General features: G+C 39.7%; 1 protein-coding gene across 5 annotated transcripts in view; it reads left to right on the top strand.

Annotated features, from left to right (window-relative positions):
- ZNF395 (zinc finger protein 395) overlaps positions 1 to 19,839 on the top strand; it is a 73,855-nt gene that overhangs the window by 39,383 nt on the left and 14,633 nt on the right. For all 5 annotated transcript variants that reach the window (XM_072634800.1, XM_072634801.1, XM_072634799.1 and 2 more), the window contains exons 2-4: positions 7,796 to 8,063; positions 10,745 to 10,980; positions 15,605 to 15,714. In XM_072634800.1, the coding sequence (XP_072490901.1) occupies positions 7,809 to 8,063; positions 10,745 to 10,980; positions 15,605 to 15,714 (601 nt within the window). In that variant the 5' untranslated portion in view covers positions 7,796 to 7,808. The remainder of the gene's footprint in view (positions 1 to 7,795; positions 8,064 to 10,744; positions 10,981 to 15,604; positions 15,715 to 19,839) is intronic.

Raw genomic sequence — 19,839 nt, 5'->3', positions numbered from 1 at the left:
GGGCCAGTGCCCTTTCCAATGTACACAGCCTTCTTACACTGTTTAGAGGGTTCCTCTGTGGAAGAGGGATTAGATTTGCTTTGCTTTGCCCTAGAGTAACAGAATTTGGGTAGGAATTCTGCTGGGTAGGAATTAGAGGAATTGATTTTGGGCCAGTATAAGGAAAAAGCTTCCTAAAAATATTAGTGCTGTCCAGAAATGGAATGGGTTGCCTCAAAAGGTAATGAACTATTATTACTGAAATTCTTCAAATAAAAACTAGATGAGCATTTTTGGGGGGATTTTTTCCCCTGCTCTTTTAGTCTTTTTGGTGAGGAGCTGGGGGAGGGGGTGACGTGCCCAGGGTCACACAGCTAGCAAGAGTGAGGCCAGATTTGAACTCAGGCCATTCTGACTCCAAGGATTGTGCTCTACCCACTGTCACCTAGCTGTACAGGTTGAAATAGATGATCAGAGGGCCATTCTAACTTTAGGAGTGTATGATTCTAGTGGGTCAGTCAGCAAGCTTTTATTTTGTATTTTTTATGTGCCAGGAACTATGTTTTAATTTTAAGTAAGCACTGGGAATATAATGGAAGGCAAAAAGCAGGGTCCCTGCCTTTAAGCTATATTCTAATAGCTCTTATCTTATTTCAGAGAGACAAGGAGGAATAATGCAAAGACAACATAGACTTCTAAAAGTTAAGAGAAGGGAGAGTTTGGAGGATGGAGCACTAAACTGTCAGATGCCTATGATATCAAGACAAGAACTGAGGAAATGCTATTGAATTTGGCAAAGAGGATGTTATTAATGACTTTCAAGACAGCAGTTTCAGAAAGGAATGGACGCTGAAGCCAGATTGTGACATTTAGGGAGGTTAGTGAGGAAATGGGACCTAAGGACATTGTGTATTATTGTACAGTCATAAGTTAATTATTATACATATATGTTATAGCAGTAGCTACATTTTTCATTTTAGAAGTTTAACAGCAAAAGGAAGGGAAAGACTTAGTGACCAGTCATCTGTTGGTAGGTATGTAGGGTCACAACCGTAGGATTAGACACGACTCATTGGTAGAGGATATGCATAGTATATGGTGGAATGTATGTTGTATGTTTAAGTCCTTTAAGACCGACAGATCTGTTGTTGCAAGAGATCTTAGATACTGTCTAGTTCAATCTTTTCATTTTACACATGGGGAAACTGAGGCTAAGAGCTGTTAAGTAACTCCTTCAAGGTCACACAGCTAGAGATACTAAGTACCTGGAGGAATTTGAACCCAGATTCTTTTTCTGACTCTAAATCCAGTGCCCTTTCCACTGTGCTTGTTTCTGGCAAGTCCAGTTGTTACTGCCTATTCTAGCATCTTCATTACTTTGGGGATCTCTGATTTCATCTGTACCAATTTTGATTCCTTTTCTGTCTTTGTAGGTGGTTTCACAAGTTGCTGTGACCAAAAAAAACCCCATCACCTAATGACTTCTATTACTATGCCTCTTTGCACCCAGCTAGGCTGGTCTTTTGATAATAGGCTTGTATTTGATTCTTTTTATCTTGGGACCTACCAGAGCTTGTACTCTGCTCTTAAAGACTTTGAGATCTTCTACAACCAAAGAAGTATCATCCCAGGACTTAAATACAGGTTTCATAAGTTAGGTCAGCATGTCACAGACCAGTGATTTTTGCCAGTTGGGTACTGCTCTTACTAACTGAGATTACAGTCTATCTCTTACAGCTTTACATGTTAACGGAAGCTCAAGACAGGTTGCTCATGTTTAATCAGTCAGGCAATAAGCCTTTATTAAATGCCAGGCTCAGTACAAGGTGCTGGGAATACAAATCCAAAAATGAAATAGTCTCTACTCACAAGGAGCATGAGTTCTAATGGGTGAGATAAGTAAGTACGTATAAAAATATATGCAACATAAATATAAAATGATTAAATAGAAATAGATACAAAGTAGTTAAATACAAGGTAGTCTGCGAGGGGGGAGGGTACCAGCTGTTGAGGAGAGATCAGGGAGGAAGGGAATAAACATTTATATTGTGCTTACCATGTAATCGGCACTGTATCTGCCACTTCGTAAGTATTATCTCCTTTAATCACATCAACCATAGGGAGTAGGTGCTATTATTATCATCCCAGTTTTACATTGAGGAAACTGAGGCAGACAAAGGTTAAGTGATGATTTGCTCAGAGTCCCACAGTTAGTGAAAGTGTCTGTCTGAGGCTGGATTTGACCTTAGGCAGGACTTCCTGACTCTAGGTCCAGGGCTTTATTCACTGTGCACCAGCTGTCCCTGGGATCAGGAAAGATTTCATGGAGAAAATGGTACATAAGCTGGGATTCTATGAGGGGAGACCAGGGGCAGGATTTTAGCTCGGTCCTTCGTGGCTGTCCCTTACTCTTCCTGTAATGTTTAAGATTTGCAAACCTCCTTGTAGACATTATCTCAATTGATCCTCACAAGGGGCTATGGTTATTTCTATTTAACAGATGAGGAAATTGAAGCTCAATGGAGTGATGACTTGATGTGGGTCCCACAACATAGCTAGGAAGTCCCTGAGGTGAAATTTGAGCTTGGGTCATCTTGATTCCAATTGCAGAGAATTAAATAAGCAGAATCTTAATTTCTGGTGGAACCAAGGGGTATTAAAAAGGGACATCTGAGGCTCACAAAAGCCAGTGGGATGAGTTTGGGTACTGGAATATCTGACCTAAACCTTAATTACTTTGAGACCCTCCCTGTCGTCTAATCCTTTGTGGGTAGAAAAGGTTTGTGATGGGGGCTTGTTTCTCAGGTCCTTGATCCCCACCAAAATTTTCTATGAAAGAGGGGGTTGGTGGCAAGTTTCAACATCAAAAACACATATTAAAGTGTTTCTTGGGGAAATTTTTTAAGCTTAACAAATATAAGATGAGAAAATAATTATTCTTCTATAAAAATGGCAGAAAAAGAGTTTTGGTGCATAGTGGTCTCACAAGAAAGCAGTGCTGTATTGTGCGTCAATCCAAAAACTGAACCTGATATTGGAATGCAAAAGTAAAACCACATAGGCTGTAGGAACTGTGAGGTAATCTTTTTTTTTTTTTTTTACACACAATGCTGACTTTTGTCTATTCTAGGATTGTGTAGCCAAAGGGGAACCCGGGATATTTGTAAAGGTTTTAGAGAAGAAGCTACACAGATGACTAAGGGATTGGAAAATAGGACCTGAGAGAAAAAAGGGAGATTTATTCAACTTGGAGAAGATAAGACTGAGAATATTTAATTATACTTTTCAGGGATCTGAAGGATTATTCAAATGAGGGCTTACCATACCCAGGCCAGTGACCAAATGTTCATCTCAACTGAGAATAGAATTGGATTAAACTTTAGTATGGGAGATATAGGTTAGATGAAAGGGAAAATTTCTTTTTTGAGGAAAAATTTATAATTATATTTTTATTGCATTCTAATCTCCCTAGGCACGTAGTTCCTCATTTGCAAAATGAGGAGTTAGACCATATAGCTTCCAATGTCCCTTCCAGCTCTAGATCTATGACTCTATTTGCATATTGGTGATTTACAGGCAGTACAAATATGGGAACTGTATTACTTAGGATATATTTTGTTTATTGGAATTCCTTATTTCCCAATTACTTGGAATGAAACTGAATTTATTATATAGAGGTTGCATAGTAGAGTTGAGTCTGGACTTGGAAGAATTTCTTGACAGTGAAATTTTAAAACGTGGGTTTGTATTGAAGGAATGTGTAGAACTTAATTTCCTCCTTCCGGGAGAAAAGATAGACTCTTGAAGGTAGAGGGATGGATCTAAATGACTGAATCAGCAAACATTTATTAAGTACCTGTCTGCTACATGCCAGGCAGTGTGCTAGACATTGCAACAAAATGGCAAAAATAAAATAGTTCTTACCCTCAAAGTGCTTTTTTCTTTTGGGCAAGATGTGCATATGTCAATATAAATAAAGTAAACAAGGGAATTTCTGTAGGGAGACACTGGCAGCAGAAGGATCGGGAGAGGCCTCAGGGAGGAGGTGTCACTGGAGGGGAACTTGGAACAAAATAAGGGAGTGAAGTCCAGGCTTGGGGGGGATGGTTGCTTCAAAGACACTGAGATAGGAAACAAAAGGAACAGCGAGACCAATTTAACTGGACTATATTATGTGTACTGGGGAGTAACATGATGCTGGAAAGGTAGGTTGGAACCTGTGAAAGGCTTAAAATTTGAATTTAATCCAGAGGGGAGCTCTTGTAGTATATTAAGCATGGACATGCTTGTGCTTTAGGAAGGTCATTTCAGCAGCTGTATTGCAGAGAGATTGGACAGGAGAAAACTGAAGCCAATTAGGAGGCTATTGCCATCATCCATGTGAGAGGTGATGAGAACCTGGACTAAGGTGGTGATTGTTCACAGACAGAAGGGGATGAATGTGAGATGTGTTATGGAGTAGCAGTGATGATACTGGGCAACTGCTTAGAATCATTGGGTGGAGGAGAGTGAGGTGTTGAGGGTCACTCTGAGGATGAGAACCTTTCACATCCTTAAATGATGGTGTTACCCATGACAAAAATGAGCAAGTTTGGAAGAGAGGTGACTTTTTGGGAAAAAGAATGAGTTTTGTTTTGTACATGTCGAGTTTGAGAAGTCTAGGTCATCCAGTTTGAAATGTTTAGTAGGCAGTTGGCAGGTGGGACTGGCACTCAGGGAAGAGGTTAGTGCTGGCTGTATGCATGTATTTGGGAGAGATAACTCTTGAACCTATGGGCACTAATGTGATCATCAAAGAGAATGAAAAGAGGTTGTAGGACAGAGCCTCAGGTGTACCTACAATTAGGGGACTTTATATGGAGGATTAATTAACAAAGGAGACAGAAAGAGTGGTCAAATAAGTATGAAAAGAGCTCTGTGATTCAGTGACAGCCATTCTTAGAAGTGTAAGAAAGCACTTACTAAGTGCTCTCCATGCCAGCCTCTGGGCTAAGCACTAGATGTTCACATACAAGCAAGAACTTACATTCTAATGGGAAAAGACAATCCATAAAGGGCAGCTGGAAAAAGGGTGGGAGAGGTAACATCTGGGTTGTGCTGGTAAATGTTTAATGACTGGCTCTCTGGGAGGAAAAAATGTTAGTTTAATTTCCATCCTTAACATTTTCTCCCATTACTTAAGTCTAGACAATCAACAGAACAATAAAACAAACTCTGATTTGAAGCATTTGCCAATTTCTGAGTCATAAATGGTCACACTGAAAATTTAATAACTTCCTGATTTGCCAGAGGTGTACATATTTACACTGCACATTTAATAACCTGCTTCAGTAGGTAGGGGCTAGCTCTAGTACATCCCTGAGTGACATGACATATAGAGGGCAGGGAAGTGATGTAGAAGTTTGATTAGGGAAAGGGAAGGCAAAAGCTCTTCTATCACAACCTGGTCCCAGGGGCAGAGAGCAAGATTCTGATAGGAGGCAGGGGAGGAGATAGGGTAAGGATCCCTCCTTGGACAGTAGGACAGTATGAGTGATGGAGGATGCATGGTATTGAGGTTTGGGAAATTGTTTCTATTTTTCTGACTTATCAGAAGTTTGCTACCCTAGTAAGTGAGACAATACTAAGATGAATTTGAATCACCTGGCCCAGATGAACTGTTTTGAAAACAAACAAAAACAAAAAGCTGCTCTTCAGACTGGCAGATGTGAGTGGTATCAGGGATATTGGGATGAATGTGGAGGACAGAAGAGACACTATGGTACTAGGGAAAGGCAAGAATGACCTGATTTTCAAAATGGAAAGATTGCAAACTATAAACCAATGAGATTGACTTCTATTTCAGGGAATGTTCCCACACAGATCACGAAAGAGATGGTTAGTGAATATCTAGAAAAGGAAGGAGTGATTTCAAAGAAGTGGTTTCATGATAGATTAGGCTTAATTTCTTTTTTTTTTTTTTTTGAGACTTTTTACACTGGTAGGTTCAGGAAAATCGTGTAAACAAATTTTGCCTAGAAAGTATTTAATAAAGAACCTCATGCTCTTCTTTTGGCAGAAATAGAGTTACATTATCTTACATGATAACACATAATTATCTGGATTTGAAACTAGTCAAATGTCCAGACTCAAATAATTTGGCAAGGAGACTCTTACAGATCTTGCCAAGAATCTGTTTGGCTCTGTGCTACTTAGCATATTTATTTATTTATTTCATTTATCTGCCCATCTCACTTTTATTTTTTCATTTATTTTATTTCAAGTAGTGATTTGAATAAAAACATAGATGGCATCCTCATCAAATTTGCAAATGAAACAAGGTTGAGGGGGACAGCTGACATAAGTAGATGACAGAATCAGGATCCCAGAAGATCTTGATTGGCCGAACACATTGGGCTGAATCTGATAAAATGAAATCAGAAGTAAAGTCTTCGAAAGTTCAGGTTCAGAAATCATTTTCTCAAGTATCAGAGGAAGGAGCTATGGTAAGGAAGCAATTTGAAAAAGATCTGGGGTTTTTAGTAGACTGTAAGTGAGTGAGCAGTGTGATGTGGCAGCTGAAAAGCTGTTGTAAAGAGAGTAGTAGCTTCCAAGAACCAGGTGGATGAGGTCATCTCTTCTTTCCTCTGGTCAGGCTACATCTGGAATATTGTTTAGGTCCAGGCTTCACATTGATGGACAGTTAGGGGGTTTGATATGGATGATGAATTAGCAAAGGAGACAAAGAAAGAGTGGTCAAATAAGTATGAAAGGAGCCTAGATGGACACTAGGGCAGCTAGGGTAGTGAAAGATCTTGAGTCCATGTGATCAGAGTATCAGTTGAAGGATTTGGGAGCGAAGTAAGGGGAAGAGGGTGTATAATGACTGTCTTTAAGTACTTGAAGATCTATCTTATAGAAGAGACATTATGCTTTCTCTATTTGATTCTAGAGGTGGAACAAGTAATGGATACAAAAAAGCAAATTTAGACTTGATGTCACAAAAAATTCCTGAAAATCAGAGCTATCTAAGCTTGGAAGGGGCTTTCTTGGGTGGCAGTGATCTTGCATCGTTCAGTCATATCCTACTCTTCATAGTTTGGAATTTTGACCCAATTTGGAATTTTCTTGGCAGAGATACTGGAGTGGTTTGCTATTTCTTTCTCCAGGTCATTTTATAAATGAGGAAACTGAGACAAACAGGGTTAAATGACTTGCCCAGAGTCACACAGCTAGTGTCTGAGGTCAGATTTGAACTCAGGAAGATAAATCTATCTGCTGCACCACCTAGCTGGCCCTCATTGTAGGTCTTCAGACTTGGGATGACCACTTGCTTGGTGTGTTATAGTGAGGATTCTTTTTTTCTTTGTATAGATTGGGCTGATTGACTGCCAAAGTCAACTCTGAAATTCCTCTTGTATCTGTTTTTCTTTTTCAAAATGGAGACAGTTCTTGCAGAATTACATGAATGAGTTAAGGCTCTTGGAATACAAGGAGCCCATTAAAGGAAGGCATAAATAAAACAGCTGTCATTAGTTTTGGGAAAAGCTCTAAAAACTTTTTCCAAAAATGATCACTAAGTTAGTTTTCTCTGTAATAATACCTGCACTGAAGTGAGGTGGGTTAGTTGTGTAGTATTTATATCTGAAGAAGCTAAGGTATTAGGAGGACTCCCAAGTGTGTTTTAGGACAGAGAAAACAGATCCTCATTTTCCAAATCTAAACAATACATGAAAGGCTTAGAATTCCTCCTTGGAACCTTGGGCCTTGGTGCCCTTTCTTGGTGACAGTTGCTGGATATAGATTTAATTGTTTTTCTTCTTATTTTCCCTTCCAGTTTAGAAGGCAGAATGGCAAGTGTGTTGTCTCGGCGTCTTGGCAAACGATCCCTTCTGGGAGCCCGAGTGTCTGTCCCCAGTGCCTCTGGAGATGGCTTAGCAGCAGCAGTCCAGCCCTCAGGTTCCCATGCTGAGCTGGTTGGGGTGGTTGCCCCCCAACCCTTCTCTGTCTACAAGGACAACCACTGCCAGGAACATTCTAAGGAGATCCTCATGGCCCCTGGTGTCCCAGGTCTACAGCAGGTGGTGTTTCAGCCAGGGCAGAAGGTAAGTCAAAGCTCAGTATGGATAGGAGTGTGTTTCTTTCCCCTTAGGCTTGGAGTTGGAAGACTCAGAATCCTCACTCTCAGTTTGGGGTTAAGATTGAGTACAGGGAGAAAAGTGTCACGGATGCTTTTTTCTCTCATCACTTATTTCTGATCTCTCCTATATTGGTCATGAGAGACAGACCTTCTTTACTATATATAATGATCTGGTTCTGCTCACTTCACTTTGCATCAGTTCATGTAAATCTTCTGTAGCCCCCCCATGGCTCCGTGATGTGGTGAAGAAGAAAGACCAACTCTGTTTATTGATCTGAGGGTCCGGGTATTTATAGACAGAAACTGCAAGCCTGCGTGACATTCTGCTTGTCTCCTGCCCTAGTGATTTAATCAGTCTTATCTTAAAGACTGTTAGCCTGGAGGGCATCTATTTTACATATCCCTTGTTTTCTGTAATTCTCTTGTTTGTCTCACGGAGACAGCAACATCTGGGGGGCATGGAGAGCCATTCCGGATGATAATGAGCACAGTCTCAAAGAACAGTTTCCCAGAAGGTCTATCCTGATCTTGTCAACTGCACTCCACCCTGGCCCTCAACAGTCTTCCCAGGTTTTTCTGAAACCATCCTCCTTATCATTTCTTATAGCACAATTGTATTCCATCACAATCATATACCACAACTTGTTCAGCCATCCCCCAATTGATGAACATTCCCTTAATTTCCAGTTCTTTGCCACCACAAAAAGAGGTGGTCCAAATGTCTTTGTACATATAGGTCTTTTTCATTTTTTTTTTTTTTAATCTCTTTGGGATATGCAGATCTAGTAGTAGTATTGTTGGGTCAAAGGATTTGCACAGTTTGATAGTTTTTTGGCCTAGTTCCAGAATTGTTGAATCATTCTACAGCTCCACCAACAGTTCAATAGTGTACCCATTTTCTCACATCTCCCATGAGAGGAATTTTAGAACCTAAGTCATAGGATTTTTGTACAACAGACCTTCTGCTGTCTGTGACTATACAATGGTATAATCAATCTATAATACTTCTTGCCACTCTGTTGAAGGAAATGCTCCCAAAATCCACTAACCTGAGTTGTTGGTATGTCTTAGACTGACCCATAGTGTTCACAGAGGCTAATGAAGTGAGTACTATTTACCTTACATGTTTGCAGAGACTAGTTGGCATATACCTTGGTGCAGGAGCCAGCAGCCTTTAAAAATTAGATGCTAAGGTTTTCTTTCATGCTTTTTTTCTCACTGGGAGTCACTGTGTACCAAATGGAATTTTGAAATTGGGCTAGAGTAACACTGACTCATTGTGGATGGTCAGTCAGTAGGGGACTGGTGGTGGATAGACATCAAAGAAAGCATCTTGGATTGATATTGGAAGCTGGGATGGGGGTGAACGGCAGTCACTGTCCTGGCTCAGGGGTCCTCAATTTTAGTATATAAAGTCTCTATTTGATCTTGACCTTGGAAGCTTTGGGTACCTGTAGAACCTCACTGCTTCCTCTATTATATTTTGACTTTTCCTTCCTCTTCTTTGGTGCTGTGGGTAGGGTTGTATGTGGTGGGAGTTTTTTTGAAGTAAATGATTGGCCGGATGCCTCCTCTCCTATGTTGTCAGCATGCTTGGGTCCTCCAATGCCCCATGCTCTTTTGGGAGGGAAAGATAAAATGACCCTTTAGAATCAAGGAGCGAGTGCCAGCATTAATTTGGGGAGAAATTTGGTCTTGAAGTTTGTTTTTTTTTAATGGGTACTTTGGGATTAATGTTTTGTTATTCAGGAACTATGGACAGCAGCAAGTGAGGTTCTGGGACTAGATGGAGATTGCGAATGTTAGGTTAGGTATCCCCAGCAGAGCGGACCTAGAGTACAGATCAAAAGCCATTCGTCAAGTCAGAACCAAGTGAACCATCTCAACCTGGGGACGTTGTAAAGTATTAGAGACAGCATGTTGTGTAATGGACAGAGTATTGGCCTGGAAATCTGGATTGACCAGAGTTCAGATGCCACCTCTATAGTAACAACTGTCTGATGGGCTTAATATCCATGAGTCTCCATTTCCCTCTCTGTAAAATGGAGATAATTCCTATACTGATTACTCATAGGGTTGTTAGGCGTATTAGGTGGAATTAATGCATATAAAGTGATTTGGGAAGTTTGAAAGTGCTAGGAAGACATCTCCATTCACTCTCTCTCTGCCATTTAAGTGGAGAGTTAGTAGGCTTTAGGTGTAGAATAATGTAACCAATGAGGTTTTTATTTAGTTATATATCTTTACTATGAAGAAGGATTTTTCTGAAGAAATGCCACAGAAGGGTTTTTGGGAACTGACAAAGAAGTTTTTTGTTTTTTTAAAGAGCATCAGGAAAACCCTTATTTTTTTTTTTTTTTTTTGGTGAAGGACCCTTATAACTGAGACAATTCCCTGCCTTGACTTAGAACTTTTATATAATTTCTGTTGAGATAATAACCAATGTAGAATGTTTATCTTGGGACCTCCAGGTGGGAGCAGATAATTGCGAATCCCTGACTAAGGGGAAAGGTGTGATCATGGGGAAGCAGCAGCAGTTTCTGGCAGAGAGGTCCAGAAACCTTAACTTAGGGTGTGTTAGAACCCTGGAAGGAGACCTATGAGGCACTGGCCATGAGATTTTCTTTTTCTTTTTCCTTTTCCCAGGTCTGTGTGTGGTATGGGGGCCAGGAGTGTACAGGAGTGGTAGAGCAGCACAGCTGGGCAGAAGATAAGGTGACAGTTCTGCTGCTTGATCAGAAATTGCAAATCTGCTGCAAATCAGAGGAGGTGTGGCTGCCGGAGCTGAAGGGTTCTGTGCCTCAACTGCCACCAAGCATGGAACAGGCAGCTCCTGCTGCAGCGTACAGAACTGTTTCCAGGAATATTGATGTCCCCAAGAGGTTTGTAGGGGAAGAAATGGGGTCCCTGCATGTATGGGTAGCTGTCTGTGTAATGGAGACTCTCAGAAGGGTCCTGGCTATAGTGACAATAATTTAAGGGATTCCCTCTAGTAAGGGCCCTGTCTACCGGGGCGAGGGGGGGGGGGGGGAATCCTTCTTTTAGGGGTAGTAGTTAGATCCCAAAGTTTAGGGATGGGAGACTAGCTTGGGGATCTCTCTCAATCAGTTTTAATTTGGGGAATTTTAGTTTTGGACTTTTTCTCCATAAGTTAATAATAATAGCTAGCATTTGTATAATTCTTTAAGATTTGCAAAGTGCTCTATGTATTTTATCTCATTTGAATCTCATGACTCCGAGGTAGGTAACTATTACTATCTTCATTTTATAGCTGAGGAAAAGTGAGGCTGAAAGAACTCAAGTGACTTGTCCTAGAATTACTAAATATCTACAGTAGGATTTGAACTCAGGTCTTCTTGACCAAGTCCAGCATTTTGTTCCCAGTGCCATATTGTTGCCCTGGGATACTCACCTCACCATAAAGAGGGCTAAATAAGTGCTTTTTCATGGGCCTTCACTAGAAGAGGGAGACTTTTTGCCATGCCTCTGAGTTCTTTATTTGCTCATCTCACCTCTAACTGGCTGTTAATTTTCTTTCTCAGTAGAGAGGAATGTAGTGATATGGATGATCCCAAGCATCACAGAATCAAAAGATACTTAGCTTTAGGCCAACTAGGTGTTGCAATGGGTAGAGTGCTGGGCCTGGAGTCAGGGAGCAGAGTTCAAATCTGGCCTGAGACACTTAGTAGCTAACTATGTGACCCTGGGCAAGTCACTTAACCCTGTTTGCCTTAGTTTCCTTATCTGAAAAATGAGCTGGAGAAGGAAATGGCAAACCACTCCAGTATCTTTGCCAAGAAAACCCCAAATGGGGTCATGAAGAGTCAGGTATGGCTGAAACAACTGAACAACAACAGCTTAACTTTGGGTTCCATGGTATGATTTCCTTACCCCAGAACTCCAAAGGATTCACCTTTTGAATTGCCACATATTGTTGCATAAATTGATCTGTCAAGGTTAAACAAATTAAAACCCTTCCTTCTTTGGGATTGATACATTGACAGCAGAGGTCTACCTACCCCATCACTCTTTGTGCTGTTAGCAGTAGCTGGTTGGTAAGATGGACTCTCACTGCCTTGTTTTCATCAGCTGGCAATATTCAGTTTATATGTGACTTTAGATGATATTTGCCATCATTTTATAACCTGCTACTTCATAGTCATAGTGGCAGCTAGGTGGTACAGCGGATAGAGTGTCAGACCTGCAGTCAGGAAGACCTGAGTTCAACTGCAGTGTCAGGCACTGACTAGCTGTGTGATGTTGGGCAGGTCACTTGACTTCCGTTTGCTTCAATTTCCTCAGCTGTAAAACTGGGTAAATAATACCACCTAACTTGCAAGGTTGTTGTGAGGATCAGTCAGACCTGCAGTCAGGAAGACCTGAGTTCAACTGCAGTGTCAGGCACTGACTAGCTGTGTGATGTTGGGCAGGTCACTTGACTTCCGTTTGCTTCAATTTCCTCAGCTGTAAAACTGGGTAAATAATACCACCTAACTTGCAAGGTTGTTGTGAGGATCAAATGAGATATGATTTGTAAAGCCACAGGGCCTTGCACACAGTAGGTACTATATGAAAAGGCTTGTTTCCTTTCCCTCAGTCTGTCACTTCTTTTCATCAAATTCTCAGAAGATGATGATATCCCATGAAATTAAACATTTGGGGTTTTCCTCTGAGAAGTAGTACAGTAGAAGGAGTATTGGCTCCAGGGTTAGAGGTCCTGGGTTCAAATCCCAACTCAGACACTACCTACCTTAGTGACCTTCAGCAAATCATTTAGTCTCTCTGGGCCTCTGTTTTCTTGTGTGTAAAATGAGGGGATTGGGTTTGATGGCTCCTGAGTTCCTTTCCAGCTCTGAATCAATGATTCTGTTATGCTAAGTGACAACTCAGTCTCTTACTGCTTCAGGTGCTGTTAAAATACTTAGTTTTATGTACTTGGGTGTTAGCAAGTAAAAGGCATATTGTTTATTACTTTACATAGCACATTCTTGTTATTTTTGCCGATCACATTACCTTATAAGCTGTTATTTACCATTTCTGGTGTGGAGGAAGAAAACTATTCTCATAGTCTTTTCTAATGCAGAATTTGAGAAACCCTTTGCACCACTAGAAAATTTAAAATTTTCTTTACCTCTGCCACATCGTCTCAGGCTGCCATGGAGACACCACCTCGGACTTTATGTCTGAGAATCCTGTGAGTAACAGTATCCCCTATCTCAATCTTCAGTCTGACCCTGCCACCATCACTAAGGGATGCAGGTAATTCCAGTAGAGAATGGTCTCAAGACCATAAGAACTGTCTCTGCTAACATAGTAGCTCCTACCTCTTCAGTATCCACAGATACTAAAGACTGGAAAAAATGTGGGGCTTAAATTTAGTGATAATTTTTGTGAGTCCAAATCTACAAAGTGAATTAGTATTCAGTAGATTTTTTTTTTGTTCTTGACCTTTGTGGAGAATTAATTAATTTTCTATCTCAATAGAGAGGAATGTAGTGATATGGATGATCCCAAGCATTGTAGAATCAAAAGATACTTAGTACTTAGCTTTATCTTCACTCACCCATATTGTCAGCTCAGCTATAACTTAAGTTCCTTGGGCATTGAGAAGTTAAGCTGTTGGTCCTCTGTCAGCTAAAATATGTCAGAGATGGGACTTGAATCCAAATTTTCCTGGATTCTAAGACTGATAGCTTCTCATTCAATTCATATAAATGAATGAATAAAAAAGCATTTATTAAGGGCTTACCTCTGTAAAGCATTGTGCTAATTATGGGGGATATAAGTGGAAAAATGAGCTCACAGTCTAAAAGACAACCTGTGATAGTCCTAGGAGGCAGTGGGAAGATGTTACGGCTTATTAGTCCTTAGGGGAGAATGTCAGAACAAATGGAAATGCCTAGGCCTTTGGAGGACTCAGAAACAGGGCTTCTGGTAAGACCCTGTGATCCAGATGGCAAATAATCCAGTTTGACTAGAGTGTAAAGCGGGGAGAACACTAATATAGAAACTCATCCTTTTGGATGTCATTTTGATTAAGAAGATCATATTCATTTCTTATGTTGAACCATTTGGCAGTGCCAAGGACTTTGGTGGTGAAAACTTCCTTTTTCAGGTCTTTAGTATCTGTGGCTACCGAGGAGAGGCAGGGACTACCATATTAGTGGAGACAGTTCTTACGGTCTCAAGATCTCTCTACTGGAATTGCTTGCTCCCCTGGCTGATGGTGGCAGGGTCAGACTGGAGGTAGAGATAAGGGATACTGTTAGTCTCAGGATTCTTGGGCATAAAGTCCTAGGTGGTGTCTCCATGGGGGCCTGAGATAATGTGGTAGAGGTGGCAATTTCATTTTCTTTCATGTAGCAATGAAAGAAAATTTTAAATTATAACTAGGTGCTAATATTAGCTTCTTTTTTTTGAAAAAATTATTTATTTTTAGTTTACAACATTCAGTTCCACAAGCTTTTGAGTTTCAAATTTTCTCCTTCCTTCCCCCTCTCCTCAAGATGGCATACAATCTGATATAGGATCTACATATACATTCACATTAAGCATGCTTTCACATTAGTCATGTTGCAAAGAAGAATTACAACCAGTGGAGTGAACCACGAGAAAGAAGAAACACAAAACATAATAAAACAAAAAAGAGAGAGAGCATAATATTAGCTTCTTGCCATAAACTATAATTTTTTGGTGGAATGAAATTAAGGTGGATCTCTTATCAGTTACTGGAATTCTGGGATGCTCTCCAGAAGTTATTTCAAAATATGTCTAACTTTTTTTTTTTTGTAGTTCCAGCATTCAGCATAGCTCTAATTTTTTTCTCAAATAACTCAAATTTATTTTTGAAAGAGTTTTGTAGAACTCTGAAGGTTTTGCCAGTGTGGAAGAATTTGATCATTGAAGTTTGGTTTAAGAAATTTTTATTTAAAGATCTTGAAATGTCTTTTATTACTTGGGATTGGTCTGAAATTTTCATTTGAGTTTACTTACATTAATAATAAAACTCACAACATGATTTAAAAAAAAATAGAAATCTGACCTCTGTGCTTTACATGTCTTGTGCAAAACGTGGTATATGTTAGGAGCAGCTGGGAGCATAGTGGATAGATTACTGGTCCAGAGTCAGGAGGACCTGAGCTCAACTCTGGTCTCAGATACTGAATTCACTGAACCGCTCTCTGCCTCAGTTTCCTCATCTGTAAAATGAGAATAATTACACCTACCTCCCAGGTTTGTTCTGAGGAACAAATGAGAAAACATTTGTAAATTGTTTAGCACAGTGCCTGGCACAAAGTAAGAGCTTAATAAATGTTTGTTCGTTTCCTGCCTCCCTCCTATTTGGGTCATTGTTCCATGTATCCCAGAATTGTAGTATTGCAGTAATCTACAAAGTGGATAATACACATGCAAACAGTCATGAGGAGAAGTTGGTGGTTGTACAGGATCATGGAGTTCTTTTGGGCCATCTTAATCTTCCTTACCTCTCCCTCTGTTTGCATTCAGGAAATCAGATGCAGTGGAGATGGATGAGATGATGGCTGCTATGGTCCTGACCACATTGTCTTGCAGTCCAGTAGTGCAAAGTCCTCCAGGCTTTGAGTGCAATTTAGCTGGTGAGTCTTACCACTAACCCCCAAGAAAAATACTGAGTTCGTATCTGGTTTGGAGGAGGCCCCCTTAAATTTAACATTTTTTTTTAGCGGCCATATGCAAAGAACACTGGCCTGGAAATTAGGATTCCTGGTTTCCCACCTCATACTTTCTGAGTGACCCTATGTTAGTTGCCTCCCTTCTCTTTCCTCAGTTTCCTCACCCAGGGAGGAGGATCCTGGAGCATTTTGAAGATGAATAAGAGCATTGGACAGAGTCTTACTCACTGGCTGGATGAGTAAAGTTCCTCCATGGGAGTGTTAGGCACTTTATGTGGGGAACTTGAACTAGGGCAGTAGAGGGATATTCTGTTTACTAGGATAATAGCCTATGAGTGGCCTCCAAATGTTCATGCCCCTCTAAAATGTCTTAATTCAGCCTTGTAAACTAAGACAAGCCTGCAGGGCCAGACCCCAAAAGAAATTAAGTTAAGATTAAACTCAGTCCAGTCATGGGCAAGAAAATATTTTAGTGGAAAATAAAAATGTGACCTCACAGCAAATTGATTCACTTTCTAAATGCTTTTGGCACTACTCGAAACATGCCTTCACCATCACTGTGGGGAACGGTTGGTGAATATGAGTAGTCTGATCAAATTTGTTGTGTGGGCCTGAAAGTTTTAAAATTAAGTTGTAGAGCTAGCCTAAAACTTACTCCCAGGGTACAACTTTACTTACTGGCATAGTCCATCTAACTTAGTTGTCAATTATTCTGAGTTTTGTGGGGGAAGCATGACATTTTTGATAAGAAAAGTGACCATGTAAACTTCCATTTATATAATTCATTAACTTATCAGTTACTTTTTAAAAAAAATGTTAATTTAATATTTGTTTGTCTTCCTCAACATCAAGAAATAGATTGATGTACATAATTTAGTCAGTAGAATATCATTTGCCAGCTCCGTGAGCACATCTCAAATACTGCAGCAAGTGGAAGAATGTAGCCAGGTTTCTGAACCTGCAAGAATGGAGTTTGATTACATATGTTTTACATATATATATACGTATATATGTATATATACGTATATATATGTATATATATATACATACACACATACACAACACACACATCTGTATGTATGTACATATATATGCTATAATATAGAAATAGACAAATGTAATAGATATTATATAATCATATACTATCATCCTATTATAGAACAGCAAAAATATAAACTTATAACAAACATATATATCATAGAAAACATACACGTAATATATATTATATAGTGCATATATATAAACATATGTGAAAGTGTGTGTGTGTTAATGTGTTTTTCTCAGTGATGGTGGCAAGACCCTTAAAGTATTAGTACAAAGGGACCGACCCTCATGGGGTTTAAACTACCACTGAGAGAGTCTCAGGAAATTGGTGCAAAGGGAAAGTGGACTGTTATAAAGACAACAAGTCCAACCAGTTCATCATACTCTTGTACCCCAACTGTCCACCATTCCAGCCACCATCTTACCTCTTTCTCTGAAATGTTTTTAGCTTTTTCTCTCAAGGAATTAACTTATTTTTAAAATCAGAACAGGTGGCTGATTATTATTGGCATCAGTGGGAAAATAGCATTTACTTGATAACTGCTTTTCCTGAAATGCATTCATTTTACAAAGCAAGAAGGTATATTTTGACAACCTTCTCTAAAATTGGCCCTATTTAAAAGTATTAAAGTCACTCTTGGCTTTTTTCTTCAGGATTGCTGTGTGAGCACTGATTTTTGTGTAGAAAGGGGAAGAGGTAAGAATTACTGTTGAGTTAGTGGCAATAGATATTGTGTAGAAAACAGAATATACTGTTACAATCTCATCCCTCATGTATTGAGTGTGATCACATAAAAGGTATCACCCATTTTTGCAGATTTTCAATACTTGGCAGATAGCACTTAATAAATGCTTATTCAGGGGCAGCTTGATAGTGCAGTGGATAGAGCCAACAGCCCTGGAGTCAGGATAACCTGAATTCAAATCCCAGCTCAGACACTCACTAGCTCTGTGACCCTGGGCAAGTCACTTAACCCCAATTGCCTCAAAAAAAAAAAATGCTTATTCATTTATTGACAAAGTCTTGATGCCATACTGATGATACAGAACATGCACATACTTGATCCTGGCTTTTAAAGAACCTGCTAAGGTGACATGAAATTCATATGTTATCTACCTAATATAAGCAGAGATTAATTTTTGGTTTTAATTTTTCACCTTTTTTGAAAAACACTGTCCCCTTAAAATTTTTGGAGTTACTTCAAGTGCATGCAGTTGGGAATAGCAATTCTAAGTGGAGGATTTGGGGGGGAGGGTCAAAGTTTGCTTAGATTTTGACCTCCTTTTATTTTTACCCCTAATTCCTGATTCAGACCCCTTCTGTGGTTCCTAAATCTTGCCTGATGGTCCCAGTCAGGATTAAACTCTGTGTATGCTTCCTGAATCAATATTTGAGCTTTATCTAGGTCAGGGACCTAGGTGCTTTGGAACTCCCATAATACAGTGGGTTGTGATAGTTTCAAGGTCTAAAAATTTGGAAACATGACTCATTTACTCAACCTGCAGTTTTTCTGCAGTAGGTGAGATTTGAGGAAAGTCTTGACTAGGGAGCTATTTTAAGGATATGGGACAAAAGAGTGGGGTAAAGTCAGGAATGTGTTGCTACCACAAATGTCATGATATTGGGCTTTGAAACCCTCTGTGAGAAGGTCTAACATAATGTTAATAGCAATAGAAGTCTTTCCTATTTTATTTTACAGGACACTTGGTAACTGTAAGGTTCTTATTTTCTGCCTTATTTGAAAAATAAGACTGTGTCTAAGCTTTTCAGACACACATTCTGTGAGTTGCAACCCTGCAAGTTACCCTGAGCCAAGCATTTGGAAGAAATTGGACCATCCCTAAAACAAGACAGGCAAGAAATAAAAACTGAAGGTGCAACCCACCCATTGGCATTGCATTTCTTCAAAGACTGATGGTGTTCATCACCTGCTTTCTCCCACTATCTCTGAGTAGGTAGAGAAAAATTTTACGGTCCTAAAACTTTCCCACATGAATGGCACATCATCTGAGATAGAGTGCGGTAGTCTTCCTGTGTGGTCATTTCTTCAGTATTACTGTCTCCATGGGACATGGTCACTTTTTTCTTAATTTTCCTCTCTTTTCCGCATCACCTGCCAGTTCTTTATTGTTAGTCAAGGCTAAGCCCAGAACAGTCATAGCCTTCATTTTTACTTCACTTTTATTGTTAATTTTATCTCCCAAAATGGGAAGTAAGGAGTCTCTCTAGATACTCTGCTTGGAGCAAAATTCGATTTCCAGAAGATAATTTAGTTAAAACCCTTTTGGCTACTATATCTTACCTCTTGGCCAATTTTATGATCTGTATCAGGAAAGTATCAGTCATGTTTTCTGTGTCTGGGCAATCCTACAATATTTTCACACAACGTTATTTTAAGACTGAAGCTGGAAGAGACTGCAGAAGTCATCCTAGAGGTTGAACTAGGATTCTATTCTATTGCTATTCTCATTTTACAGATGAAGAAACTGAGGCCCAGAGAGGTGGTGTTTCACCTAAGGTCCCATCGGAAGTGAGACTTAAATCTGATTCTGGAGGGCTGTGTCCCATCCACCATGCCACAGTGGACCATCACATGTTTCCCACTGTGCTCCCTCTCTTTATTTGTTTATTTAGGTCTGTGCCTTCTTTAGATACAATGTTACTACCTCTGTTTCTATCTTAAACATATCTCCTTTGCTATGCTGTATTACAGTCATGACTCCTTTCTTATCACCTAATGATATAATAATTACCTTGTACTTTTCACTTTGTCTGTACTCTGTATTAGCATGTAGAAATCACAGGTGATAAGTATTGAGCCCAGATAACTTCCTTCTTATTTTCACCTGAAAATTATTTGGTGCTACATTGACTAAGTTGCTTTTGTTCTTTATCTCATGTTTATAGTATTGTTTGGAACCAGTTTTACTTGGGCATTTTTCTCCCTTTTCTCTTTATGCCCCAAAGTTTACTTTAAAGTCATCTCGATCAGGTTGTCACATCTTTTGCTAAAAGCATTGATGAACAATATTCCATTCTGTATC

Source organism: Notamacropus eugenii, chromosome 1 (genome assembly GCF_028372415.1).
Source record: "Notamacropus eugenii isolate mMacEug1 chromosome 1, mMacEug1.pri_v2, whole genome shotgun sequence".
NCBI classification, from domain to species: domain Eukaryota; kingdom Metazoa; phylum Chordata; class Mammalia; order Diprotodontia; family Macropodidae; genus Notamacropus; species Notamacropus eugenii.
The sequence above is the reverse complement of the archived record's forward strand: the minus strand, read 5'-3'. Positions and strand labels throughout refer to the sequence as shown.